This window comes from Danio aesculapii, chromosome 3 (genome assembly GCF_903798145.1).
Source record: "Danio aesculapii chromosome 3, fDanAes4.1, whole genome shotgun sequence".
NCBI classification, from domain to species: Eukaryota; Metazoa; Chordata; class Actinopteri; order Cypriniformes; family Danionidae; genus Danio; species Danio aesculapii.
Window position 1 is genome coordinate 55,136,914 of NC_079437.1, and position 15,000 is coordinate 55,151,913.

General features: G+C 37.1%; 1 protein-coding gene across 1 annotated transcript in view; it reads right to left on the reverse strand.

Annotated features, from left to right (window-relative positions):
- Positions 1-7,954: 7,954 nt before the first annotated feature.
- ern1 (endoplasmic reticulum to nucleus signaling 1) overlaps positions 7,955-15,000 on the reverse strand; it is a 68,892-nt gene continuing 61,846 nt past the window's right edge. Inside the window, exons 18-22 of the mRNA XM_056454254.1 lie at positions 14,635-14,782; positions 14,399-14,526; positions 11,701-11,824; positions 9,456-9,523; positions 7,955-9,271 (exon numbers count right to left, since the gene is read on the reverse strand). Coding sequence (XP_056310229.1) covers positions 8,900-9,271; positions 9,456-9,523; positions 11,701-11,824; positions 14,399-14,526; positions 14,635-14,782 — 840 coding nt within the window. The 3' untranslated portion in view covers positions 7,955-8,899. The remainder of the gene's footprint in view (positions 9,272-9,455; positions 9,524-11,700; positions 11,825-14,398; positions 14,527-14,634; positions 14,783-15,000) is intronic.

Here is a 15,000-nt window from a genome sequence, read left to right on the forward strand (position 1 = left end):
AATTGTTTACACACATTTTCTGAAAGCATATCTCATATTGTCAGAACTCTACACACAAATCAAAAAACACACACACATTGAGCAAAACCCTTTAATTCTCCTGCAAAATGAAACTTTACGTTCAAAGCAATGTGATTTTGTCTCAAAATGGTATTTTGTTTTATATATATACACACACAAGCCATCACATGAAGATACATTTATAAGAACCAGTTGAACACTGATGTGCTTAATGTAAAACACTATGACCACTTCTTCTCCATTCATCATAATGACTTACTGTAAGCCTTTTATGTTCAGTGTTACACTTACTACAGTCAGTACATAGGCCTAAATAACTGCTTTGTAAAATATTTCAGAATATTGTTTTTATACAAAACACACAAATACCAAATATATTTTACTGTATGTTTTCCCACAAAAACAGTGTATGCAGTGTTCATCCCAACCAACACAAAGCTGCACATAACGTGGTCTACATATGCCATCAACAGAAGGATTTATTGAATACACTTACAGTAAAAAACAAAAAAACAAAGCTATACTGCATCCTCTTTTCTGCTTTGGTCTGGCCAAGCAGTGGGGGAAATGTCACCTTGCATGGCGAATCCAGCCATGAAAAGCATGAACTGCTATAGCTTGGAGAAGGGGTATAGGTGTGTGTGGATTTCAGTCATAGACTTTCCATCCCCCAAAAGTTCCACAATAGGTTTGAGGGATGGAGAATATGGAGGGAGATAAACAACTAAAAAACGTGGGTGGGCAGTGAACCAGTTATGCACCAGATGAGCTCTGATTTCTAAATTACATTTATGTGTGACAAGTGTTTACTTATGTGATGAGTTAGCATGCAAAGTAGGACAACTGACTTTACAATTGTGAATGACTGTGTGTTCCTTGATTTTCTGCATGAAAATTGTGCCAAATGCAGAGAATTTTGTGTAGTGTTTTGAAAAAAAGTGTGTTTTAAATCTGCAATTTGAGTGTAAAGCATGACTTGTGCTTGTAGTTTAGCAGAATTGGTTCAGGGGGTGGGTGCATCAGTTACATGTTGTAGTCATTGTGTCTGAAGTACAAGCAATTGTGTGTAAACAACTAAGAAAACCTGTAATAATAAAATAATGTAAGGAAATATTTACAAAACAACGTATTGTTAAGGCATATAAATGCAACCTGTGATTTAATTTTATTTGTTTATTTTATTTTATTATTTATTTTTAAAGAAAATTCCAATAAAATAGTTTTTTTTTGGATAATCTATCCCCTAAACATTTAAAAGTGCACTAGGTAAAATTTCACCCCCCAAAATCAATTTGACGTTCTCCAGAAGAATATATATATATATATATATATATATATATATATATATATATATATATATATATATATATATATATATATATATAATAAAACAAACTTGCTTTGAGGTTCTAACAAAACATGCATTAGCTGTAACCTGTTCTAACCTAACCAACTGTAGCACTTCACTATTACAGTCCATCCATCCATCCATCCATTTTCTGCCACTGCCAGTGCCACCGTCAGTGGCGGTTTTGAAAACGATTGTGCGGGTGTGAAATGACATAGGTGGGTATAGAAAAATTGTGCGGTTTTGCAACGTAACGCCAGCCCCCTGTAACGTGGCTATCGTCACTCCTTAGTCCCACGACAGGTTATTATAGTCCACTGACTGTTGGGTGGCGCTTTTTGGTTTTCAGCTGTTTTTCGACAGTTTTTGGGCTGGAATCAGTTAGTTACATCAGGCAACCCTGCCCCCCCAGGGTTTTGGATATTTTTTGGGCTGGAATCAGTCAGCTACATCTGGCAACCTAAAAAAAAAAACTGCTAAACCCAGCCTAAGCTGGTTGGCTGGTTTTAGCTGGTTGACCAGCCTGGTTTTAGAGGGGTTTTGGCCACTTCCAGGCTGGTTTCCAGCCATTTCCAGCCTAGTCTTGGCTGGTCAGGCTGGAAAATGACCAGCTAAAACCAACTAAAACCAGCTTGACCAGCCTGGTTTAAGCTGGACATAGCTTTTTTTGGCTAGGCTCCCAGCCTGGCTAAGCTGGTCAAGCTGGTTTTAGCTGGTCATCTTCCACCCTGACCAGCTAAGACCAGGCTGGAAATGGCTGGAAACCAGCCTGGAAGTGGCCAAAACCCCTCTAAAACCAGCCTGGTTGACCAGCTAAAACCAGCCAACCAGCCTAGGCTGGTTTAGGTTGGTTTTTTTTTTGGTAGTGAACACTGGCCACCGTGTCTCAGGGGTGCGAGTCTCATGAGAAAACCCTAGACTTCCTTCACCCCAGACATGCAGCTTCCCTTGAGGCATTCCCAGCCAAGCCGAGAGAGAGTCCCTCCAGCATGTCCTGAGTCTTCTCTGGCTCTTACTCCTAGTGGGACAGGGCCGGAACACCTCTCTGCGTAGGTGTCCAGGAGGCATTTGAAACAGATGACAAAGCTATTCTTTCCTCAATCGTGACCAAAACTTGAATATATTTAAAACTCCTCCACCTAGGGTCAGGACTCTCCTCCATTCTGGAGATGACAAGACAAGTTTTTTCGGACAAGCACCATGTTCTCAGATTTGGGGGTGCTGAATGGCATCCCTGCCATGTTATACTCTGCAGCAAACCACCCCAATGCATGTAGAAGGTCCATGATCGATGAAGCCAACTGAACATCATCTACAAACAGCGGAGATGAAATTCTGTGGTCCTAGGCTGCGTCTGAAAATTTGGTTCATAAAAATAACAAACAGAAATAAATAGATCTGTTGCCCTTTTGACTTACTGCATTTTTTTTTACTGCAAGGTTCAACCATCAGTTGGATCCTGCTCTTCAGTACCCATAGACTTTTCCAAGGAGGCTGAGGAGCGTGATCCCCCTATAGTTGGAACACACCCTCCAGTTCACTACCGGTCAAAAGTTTGGGGTCAGCAGGATTTTTAAATGTTTTAAAATAAGATTATCCTGCTCATCAAGGCTGCATTTACTTCATCAAAAATACGGTAAAAATTGTAAAATGCTGTCGCACTATAAAATAACTATGGATGCATCGATCCCGATACTTGGATTGGATATCAGTTCGATACTGCATGTTTTTGCTGGATCGGGTATCGACCAGCTGGTACCGATCCAAATCCGATCTTGCGTGTGCGCTATATTCCGTGTAATCTTAAGCCAACAATAGCCACGAAGGTAGCCTATTATAAGGCATTAGAAAGATGTCATGTAGGCCTACTACATCCTAAATGTTCTGAAGCCATTCTGTAGCTTAATGTGAAGTACAGATGAGTATTCAAGTGCTTAAATTCATGTTCACTTCAGCTCTTCTCGCCGCTGTGCCTGTCACATTCTCCATTCATTCACAATTCAAACTGCGTGTCGCGTTCATGACAACATAAACTTTCTCCAAGACTATTTGTTTCCTGTAATATGTAATATGTGTATTTAGTTTTGCATTAAATGGGTTCATTTTGACCTGTAACAAGGAGTTCCTTGCTGTTTCTAAATCATGTTGTGCTTCGTCTGTTAGATCAGCAGATCGCATTCGCAATACTGGAGTAGAGAGGGTTATTACCTGCTCTTCACACATAAAGTAGGCCTATCTGAAATTGTAAATAAGAAAAGGCTCAATAATACACTGGACAGATCCTCAACGCACTGATTTCTTTCCTTTGTGCTGCTGTTTTGAAAGTGTCCGCAGATACCGGAGGGCTGCGCGCTGTATCTTGCCTGTGCAGACGCAACATGTGGCGCTCCGTAAAACGATTCTGTAATATCAAAAGTTTATGTTCTCTCATCCTTCTGACTGAGTTTATTCCTCCGAGGGGAATGCTTTCAGTGCTGCGAATAGTTTGTAAAGCCATTGCGGTCAAAGTAATTGATTAAATAAATTAAAAGTGAAACTGAAGGCGCAATATGGATCGTCGTTAACATAAAATGATTTAGCCTAATATAGGCTGCTCTAAAACTGTGAATATTTCACTGTCATTTTATTTATATTAATATTTTAGTTAACAGACCAGTTTCTGTTTTGATGAGGGTCAATAGTGGTTTCAAAGAAAAATCTTAATATTATAAAAGGAAACATTAGCTGGACCACAACAGATCAATGTCGTAATGAATGCTCAAATAATGTAGCCTAGTTTAGACCACACATCTTGTTTTTAGCTAAATTGTGCTGTCTGTCATGTATAGGCCTATAGGTCTGTTAATTTTACTAAAGAAGAGAAGATGTATTTGAGTTTAAATTACCAGAACTATTGAAACTGTATTATGGTATTAAAAAAAAAATAAATAAAATAAATAAATAAATAAAAAAAGGCACAGTATGCTAAATCGGTCGATACTCCAACACAATCTCACGGCAATTCGTAACTTTTTGATTTAGTGGCTAATTCGTACAATTTAGTACGATTTGCTCATCCCCCAATGACGGTTGGGGTTAGGGGTGGGGTTAGATGCCAGGCCTCCTTTATAAAAATCATTAAATTTCATACGACTGAACTTCACTAATGTAATGATCTGAGTGGGGATCGAACCCGGGTCTACAGTGTGGTTAGCAGTAGTTCTAACTACATGAGCCAAGTCAGCAACTGGTGGCCCAAGAGCAGAGGAGGAACAAAGTTGGTCCACAACGTATGAATTCCAAAAAAAATAAGTCTTTACTGAAGAGAACTTTATAAAAAGGAGAGACAATATATCTCTCTACAGCCAGGGTTGAAAAAGTACAACAAAAATAGGAAAGCCGAGCTTCCTAAAATACATACAAAATAAAATAGACACGAGGGTCTCAGAACAATCAAATAGGAATATAGCAAGCAACAAGACTTGAGAATAACTTAACTGGACACTGGACGAGGCAGCAAGAGATAGAATTCAGGACTGAACACAGAGCAGGATACGAAGCAGTCTTATATAGAGCAAAGAACAGGTGGTGGTAATTAGGCTGATTACAGGGGAGTTTAGAGGAACAAAAGTCACTACTGCCATCTAATGTTGAGGAGTATAGGGCAATATCTGCACCCCCTGGTGGGTTGGAGGACGTGATAAAGTGCTGAGATATTACAACTAAACTGACAAAACGTAAAATACTTACGTTTTCTCGTGAGATCAGGCTGGATACATAGAATTTTGGTTTCGAGATCGGATCGGTTCCAAAAAAATGGTATCAGTGCATCCCTAAAAACAACTGTTCAAAATTAGTTTATAATTTAATTCAATAATTTATTCCACTGATTTAAAGATGAATTTTCAGCTTCATTATTCCAGTCTTCAGAGTCACATGATCCTTCAAAAATCACTCTAATATTAATTATTATTGTTATTATTTTTATTAATAATAATAATAATATTATTATTATTAATGGTAATAGTAATAAAAGCATTAATGAGAGAAGTAGTAATTTCAATTGAAACTAAATCCAGTAAGTAATAAATACATATTTAATAAATAAGTATTTAACAATTTAATAAATGCCGCCTTGATGAACAGAATAGTTTTATTTGAATTATTAAATAAAATTAATAAAAAAAAACTGACCCCAAAATTTTGATTGGTAGTGTATTTTGCTAAATGGTTTAATATTTTCCACTTTCAAAAAAACAAACCAACCCTTATTTGGCAATGCACAATAGCAGCTTTTATTAACACAACATGTATAAAAAAAAAGGTCTCATTGCATTTTAATTTTTTTCCCCTCAAAATGTGCCGTTAAGAAAAAACATATGGAACATTAAAAACATGTAACATTATAAAAGCTACATTTGGAATATTTCAGTTTAAAACTGCATGCATTTTATGTTACAATGATGTAAATGCTCTGAACATGTGACCAGCATCAGGTCTAAGAGGGACATCTTGATAGTACAAAACATCTTTCTTTGCAGACATACGCCAACAGCCTGTATTTGATCAATCATTCATCCATTAAAAGTAAGAAAATAAATTAGATAATAAAAGTTTCCTCTTTAACAACATTGAAGAAAATAACCTTAAACCTAAACCACTCTATCCAGGATCCAAGAGAGTTAAATCGACCCAAATAAATGATGGATTTGCACAATACAGGATGATAATCAGTTTTTCATCTCAGTATAAAAAGAACGCAGCACAGCACAGCACAGTCAATGTAATGGTGATGATTCTGTTAAAGACACCAAAGGAATAGTTCACCCCAAAAATGATTTTTGACTGGTATCAAAAAAATGGCCCATATAGCCTCTGCACTATATTTTATATCCGCTTAATAAATGATATCTTTGTATGCACCCAAATTGAGCATAGTGCTCTGTATTTACTTCTAATCTAGATGCTGTTATTGTGCTCTTGTGATTGCAATACTCTTTGGCTTAATTGATGTAAAGTTTGTTGTGACATTATGGAGTCAAGCTAGTGCCTTACATATATATATATATATATATATATATATATATATATATATATATATATATATATATATATATATATACTTGCAAAATAAAAGAACATTTTGCAAACAAAAAATAAATTATTGAGCAAAAAATAAATAAATAAATGCATTTCGCCAAAAATTACAAAGCAAAAATAAAATATTGAGAAATTAAAATAAATTTTGCTAACAAAAAATAAAAAACTCAAAGAGAAAATTAAGTTTTGAGTAATAAAAATGTAATTTGCAAACAAAAAAGAACTGCAAATAAAATCAAGCAGTGCAAAAAAAATAAAAAATAAGTAAAATATTTGCAATTTAAAAAAAAACTACATGGTGGGCCATTTATATGGATACACCTTAAAATGGGAATGGTTGGTGAATATTAACGTCCTGTTTGTGGCACATTAGTATATGTGAGGGGGCAAGCTTTTCAAGATGGGTGGTGACCATGGTGGCCATTTTGAAGTCGGCCATCTTGGATATTAACTTTTGTTTTTCAATAGGATGTGGGTCATGTGACACATTAAACTTACTGGAAATTTCACAAGAAAAACAATGGTGTGCTTGGATTTAACATAACTTTACTCTTTCATGAGCCCCCTCACATATACTAATGTGCCACAAACAGGACGATAATATCACTTACCATTCCCATTTTATTAAGGTGTATCCATATAAATAGCCCACCCTGTATGTTTATTTGAAAAATATTTTTATGGCATTGCCGTGAGTTTGTGATGCTGTTTTCACTTTGTACTTCACGTTTCTGTGCGTTTCACTTTGTGGCCCTGATTTGACAAGGGGGCAGAATCAAGGGAACTTGGGTGTTTATGGAAGGCCCGGACCTGCCTCCATTTAAGCAACCTGGAGATACAGTATCACTGAGGTGGACTTACAGCCCAGCAGGGGTGGGCCTGCCGTAAATACCCAAGTTCCCTTGTAACGTTTGGTTTTGTCAAGGTAATGCTATAAAAAAAAATTGTATATGTATATTTATGTATATGTATGCATATGTATGTATGTATGTATGTGTGTATTATATGTATATATATATATATATATATATATATATATATATATATATATATATATATATATATATATGTATATATATATATATATATATATATATATATATGTATATGTATGTATATATATATATATATATATATATATATATATATATATATATATATATGTGTATATATATATATATATATATATATATATATATGTATATATATATATATATATATGTGTATATATATATATAGGTGTATATATATATATATATATATATATATATATATATATATATATATATATATATATATATATATATATATATATGTATATATATATATATATATATATGTATATATATATATATATATATATATATATATATATATATATATATATATATATATATATATATATATATGTATATACATATATATATATATATATATATATATATATATATATATATATATATATATATATATATATATAGTTTTTTTTAATTGCAAATATTTTTTTGCCATTGCTTTATTTTATTTGCAGTCCTTTTTTTGTTTGCAAATTTCATTTTTATTTCTTGAAACTTAATTTTCCCATTTGCAGATCTTTGTTTTTGTTGGCAAAAAATATATATTTTTTGCTGAACACTTTATTTTTTGTTCGCAAAATTTTCTTTAATTTTGCAAGTATATTTGGCCCTAGATGGACTCCATATGACATGCTCACACAGAATATTTGAATGAAAAGTAAGAAATGCATCATTTAATAATGACTTTAAACTGAATGCATTTCTCACACAGACATTTAATCATTTCAAAAGATTAACACATGAGTCCTATTGACTTTGCTTTTTTTGTAGTGTCTGTCTTTGCTGTGTCTGGACACAATATACAAAAGAGTGTGTTGAACATTCTGGGTAATATCTGAATATCTGCTGTTGCGTTCCACACAGACACACACAGACAGCTGAGATGTGAACATGAATAAACGTCATGCTTCATTTCTGATCAAACTATTCCTTTAAAGGCTTTCAGCAGCAACAGTATAAGGCGAAACCTTAAACGTTAGACTCTCATCAGGACCAAAACGCACAGCACAGTGTCATTTAAATAGGCACAATGGCCACTTCAACCAATTATCACCCATCAAAATATGTACAAAAATATATACTGAAAAATAAGTTCTCTCTCACCAAGCACGACTCGGCATTGCACAGTTGGATTCTTGTGTTTACCAAAAACACACTACAGAGTTTTGCGGGCACACCAATGAAGCCCAAACCGTCTTTCTCAATCAGGATCCTTTCAGATGAGAACCGCTGTCTACATTGAGCGAGTAAGGCACTAAAATGGTACGGTAGCTCTGCAGGACAGAGCCCAGGCACTGCAGGCCCAGACTGCATCCACACACAGACACTGCTCATCCCTGGAATGTGTCCGGAAAGGTCCAACAATCACTTGGCACTATGGATCTCCAGTCTTCTCTGGGCCAGTCTGTGTGTGCTCGGTGGATACTGCTGTTTCCGACGGTGTGTCTGGTAATTCATGCAGAGCTTCTGATATCTGACTGGACAATGACAGGCCTGAAGGCTCTGATGCACAGCTGTGCTGTGTGGACGGAGTCTGTGGCACACACTGCATTATAGTGTGGAGCGCAAGCAGTTCAGACACATGGTAGTAGGGCAGGAAAGATCGCTCCACAGCACAGTAACGCATGGCCAGGTGTGTGTGCTGCAGAAGAAGAGGGAAACGGGAGGTAAAGTAGGACACAAATTCATCAGGTATGGTGCCCAGTGTCTGCTGGACGTCCTCAGGTAATTCCCGGTAATGGTGTTTCTACAAGAGAAAAGATTGAATAATTCACAATTTGTGTGTACACTGTTAACATGGACCATTTATTTGATTTAATAGTAGTTTTATTTCTTTGCTACACAACATTTCTAGAATGTTGCAGAAACAGAACCTTCTATGATGGTTATTTTGTTTTGTATTGTCAATGTATATTCAAATTAAAATGTACCTTATTTCTCATGGCACGTAAAAGATCTCTGACCGATCCACCTTTGTAAGAGCGAAATTTGCGTAGATCTGTAAAAAGAAACACTAAATCAGAGTGGTTGGCAGAGAAGTTTCACATGAAATCTTCTATTAAATGGCCCCTATTATGGGTTTTTGAAAATGACCTGCCATGCAGTGTGTAACACAGTTCTAAGGCCTGTTTACACCGCCAGCTAAATGTGACCCAATTCCGATTTTTTGACAGATCGGATCTGTTCTATGACCGTGTAAACATGAAAAACAACGCATGCATTCGGATATTCAGAGATCGGTTTCAGACCTCCTTCATATATAAATCGGATATGTGACAATGCGACTGTCATGTAAACAGGCCGATCGGATTTATTGAGGCATTCCATTTTGTACGTCATTAAACTTCTCTGTAGTTTAATGATGTAACTGTGTGGAGACGCCGGCGCGGTAAACAACAACAACAACAGAGGAAACATGGAGGAGGAAACTGGTCAATCGCCACAATTTGCTCCCACCAGACCTGAGATCTCTTTCGCACCAACAAATTCCTCTGAATGGTGGAGGACACCATATATAAACTATAGGTGCAGGCTGCGATGACGGCCCTTTCCCTTTTCCACCGCCTCAAAATCATTTTAAAGTTGGGTGAACTTCGCATATTTCGCAGAGCTAAAAGCAAGACAATTTCTTCCATCGTGGCTAGTGTGGCGCAGATGCAAGAACCCGCCTTTACACATGCGCGACCTCGTAAATAGTTTGGCAAGTGTAAACAAATGAATCGGATATGGGTCACACTTAAAAGAACGTGTAAACGGACAGACAAAAAGAATCAGATATAGGCAGCGAATCGGAATTGGACACCAAGGCCTGACATTGTAAACGGGGCCTATGTGAAGTGAAATATCCAGATAAGGCTTCAATTTGAAAGTGCAAAGTGTTTAAAACTATTGATTCATCTATAAAAGAGTCAATTCATAGTAGTTTGAGTGAATCATTGCAGTAACGAGTCTTTAGCCGTGCAGGCGTGACGTCAATACGGAACTCGAGCCCCGCCCATTTTCTGCACGCGCAAACCTGGGAAAATTGAAACCCCAGCCCCGCCCACAAACACTGTAGCAGATCTCGGTTGAAACAAGTCGCATAGACGCTGTGCTCTGAAGTGTGAGCGAAATTTAGGGAAGAGGCTGTGAAGAGTCAGTGGTTGAAGTTTATTTTTGCAAATATACCTCAGCATTATAGCCCCAGCCTTGTGCTGTGTTCCCGTCATTTTTCTGATGAGTGCTTCAGCAATCTACACGCTTACAATGGGGGATTATTCGGCCGTTTGTTAAAGGAAGAATTATAAAAGACTATTGATGTGTGGGACTTTGTCACTGCTCGACAGTAACTTTACAGTACACAGTTCATGGATCAATTTCTTCCTCCATTTTTGTAAGTGTAAGTAAGTGTGATTAAAATGGCTGCCTTCTTGTTTTCTCTAGCTTGCAAATTCTGTATTTAATTGTGTTTTGTTACTTGTAACTGCTTGTAGTGTATCTGGTTAACTCATATTCTCATATCGCGTCTAAAGCCACGTTGAAAACGTGACGCGTGCTGCTTTGTTTACGGATTTAAATGAGTTCGTGAGCTCGCGTTTAACTACCATTTGCCATTGCTATGGCCTCCATCAGCTGTTCCTACACATGTGGGGCGGTCGTTTCAAAATAGTTCAGTTTTTGCCACTGTGTGGATTAATACTGAATGTGTTATGACTCATGACTAAGAATAGAGCAATATCCTGGTGTTAAACTGCATTGCTTTAATGCACTCCTGCATTGGGCTCACACATACACTCTGCACTCTGACTACTTCAATATTGTTGATAAGCCGCGCTGGGCATTTCTCTCTGTCTCGCGCTGAATGCAGTTGACCAATCACAACAGACTGGGGTCATCGGACCAATCAGTGCAGATTAGCATCGCGCTAAGGAGGGGTTTAGGAACAAATGAATCGCTGAACGAATCATATGGAAGTCGCTGGGATAATTAGATAAAAATAAATACATATTATAAGACAATGAAAGTGTTTTTTGACCTTGCATGCATATGAGCCAGTTGTTGGAGACCCCTAAAACCAAAATATGTGCTTTTTTATGCATACTAGGGGGCTCTTTAAGAAAGAACACTTGAATTATGGTTGAACTTTTAAGTGGTGAAAGAATTAGAAACTGAAGTCAGCAGAAATCCAGTGCTCACCAGTTTGTAGAGGCACTGTGATATGATCCCTCCAATCACCTTTCACCACCACCCGTCCTCCTCTCTCTAGCTGCCTCACGATTGGTCCATCTAACGGCTCCTTCTCAATTCTATCGCTCACATCCTGAGAAACAGAAACAAAAATTGACATTTGTCCTGACATTTATCCTTATTACTGTCAAAGTTTCCTGCCATCCACATACAATATTATCATCAAAATGTGTCAAAATTAAAAACTAAATGTCCATTTCTGTCCTGTTTTTGAACCCTCTACATTGATCACGGTCCAAACATGTCTATGTCTCCTGTTTGACTGGGTAAAATATATAATAAATATCACAACTGAGCAACCTCGGAAACGTGATTATGACTGCAATTAACTAAACAAGGAAATAGTGGACTGCCGTTAGGGCTGCACAAAATATTTTTAGCATCGATGTCTCAATGTGGGCATCAGCAGGATTCTAATTGATTAGTACCACAGTTCAGAACACATGACATTTAGAAAATAACTGCTGAGTTTAACCATAATGAAGTCCAAGATTTCATTTGCATGTGACTGTGTGATTTCAAGAGAAGCGAAAACATTCAGGCAAAAAGAAATTGTATCATTTGTTATAAATGAAGATACATTTTATTGGATTTTAATAAAGACAACGCAGTCTTATTTTACATTTGATTATACCCGAATGCTGTTTGACTCCACAGAAAACCGTAAATCACTATTTGTTGCATATTTTTGTTGCTATGTTCTCTTTATATGCTTGTAATTTGTTTATCATTTCATGCATGATTCACTCCCCTACAGAATGATGACAGTCAATCTACACGAATTAATTCTTTACATATAGAGCTTTCAAGCCATCGGGATATATTGTATTAATATCTTAATATATATTGCATAAAAACAAATTATAGTTAGTTTTTTGAACATCATCCAGCCCTAACTACAGTGGGTTATGTTTATAGGTCAAAGATTCCAAAGTCGCCACAGCAGAATGAACCGGCAACTTATTCAGCATATGTTTTACGCAGCGGATGCCCTTCCAGCTGCAACCCATCTCTGGGAAACACCCATACACACTCATACACTACGGACAATTTAGCCAAAATAATCTCTCCTTTTATAATTATAGTTCAAACACATTTTTGCTCTAATGCACATTGTGAAAATAATCTTGATAAATGTTGATCAAAACTTCCATAATAATAAAATCCTTCAGAAAGTCCGACAAAGTTTTCCTGCAACATTTGCAAAACTTTGGCCATTTAATAAATTTCAGGCAACTGATCCTGTTCATACCTGCCAACATTCGTATCATAAAATCGAAATCGGTGGTCGAATTCCGGGAGTTTTCCGGGAGACAGAACAATACGGGAGGTGGGCGGGAGATGTGTCTGAAATATGGGAGACTCCCGGGAAAAACGGGAGTGTTGGCAGGTATGGACCTGCTGTTGTATATCTATTTAATAGGAAAAGCCTAAAAGACAAAGGGCTGTATTTTAACAATCTAGGCGCAAAGTCTGAAGCGCAGGGCGCAAAAGCAATAAGGGTGTGTCTGAATCCACTTTTGCTATTTTAAGGACGGAAAAATAGGCTCTGCGCTGTGGCGCATGGTCTAACAGGGTTGAGCTTATTCTCTTAATGAGTTATGGGTGTGTTTGGAAAATAAACTAATCAGAGTCTCATCTCCCATTCCCTTTAAGAGCCAGTTGTGTCGCGCCATGGCATATTTGCTATTTACATTTGTAAGCTTGTAAGTGTAAAAACTGAACGCTTCACTAGTGAGAAAGCAGTTAAACAGCATCTGCAGCGCGCGAATGAGAAAATGAGCCTCCTCCAATCTGCATTTACTTTCACTTTCTCTCTTCCGTGGATAAGGAAACATGTTGTACGCGCAGACATCCATTAGCCTACATAATTAATTTTGTTTGTTAAGCGCAAAGGATTTGTCTCAAAACTATTTCTATATTCAGTTCTAATTTCCAGCAAACGAATAAATGAACAATAATAACGAAGTGTGCTCAAACAATTGAGTTATATCCAAACACACATGCTATGACCCATATGGTCCAAAACCTGACAGGTGGACAAATCTAAGCTTGTTTTTAATAGAACAAATATGAATATGCAAATAATAAACAATACTAACAAGCAAAAAAAGCCCCCCCAAGATGAAGGCATTAAGGCAGTGGTTTTTATATTTATGTAGAAAGTAATAATTATTGTAATATTTTAATCCTTTAATTATTTTTCATTAGTAAAGATATTTCTGTATTGCTGTACATCAAGCGTGTTTTAAGCAATGTGTAAGTGAGGTGCACAACTAACACGCTCTGCGCTGGACTTTAGACCTGCTTTCAGCTGGTCTATTGAACAGTGTATTTTAGTTCCTCAAAATAGCAACACACCAACAATGCGCCTTAACACACCTCTTTTCTAGACCGGAACACCCATGAGTCCACAAAGTGGTGCAAATGGATTTGCCATTTAAACAACATGGTGGAAATCGGGAAAATTAGGGTTGCGTTGGTCTGAAAATAGCAACACATCGGGGTAAACACGTCTTGCTCCTGGTGTATGATAGGGCGTGTTAAGAAATAACACAGGTTGTGTCTGATTTAAGAGCTTCTTGCCCTGTGACCTATTGTTTTGTTTTCACCTGATAAATTGCATATTACTAATGAATCAACAAACCTGGAAGAAATGCAGCTGTTTTTCCAGACTCCAGAAAAAGGGGTGTTTCAGCACTCTGTCAGCTGAGGGTCTCTTCTCAGGCTCCATGTTTAACATCTGTTCAATCAGGTTTCGGGCCACAATACTCTCTGCATGACACAGCAGAGATAAATACATGATGGAAATGACTGCAAAATACATTTTAGTCCAAGATGAGCTGGTGCTTTTGAGTGCAGGAGGTTGCGTGGTGGTCCTACCATGTCTGTTAGGATCTAAGTGGTCCAGAGAGTAGGCAGCCAGCAAAATGTTTGCTTGGCGTTGCAAGGATTTTCCAAAGGGGTGGAGGCCTTCAGATACCACATAATAAAACACACATCCTGCAGAGAAGATGTCCACCATGCAGGTCTGAAACATCAGAAAGAGGTCAAACTGTGAATATCTAGTTATCCAACCTTTCTAGACTACTCAATCCTGATTGGTCAATTGATGCATCAGGAATTTTTTGTAAATTAGCATCTAAACAGTTCATTGCCACTGCAAGCCAGTTTCATCTTGCTTGTGCCTTTGCACCTCTATTGTTTTTGATTTCAACGCAACGTTGCATAGAGAGAAAATGGTTATCT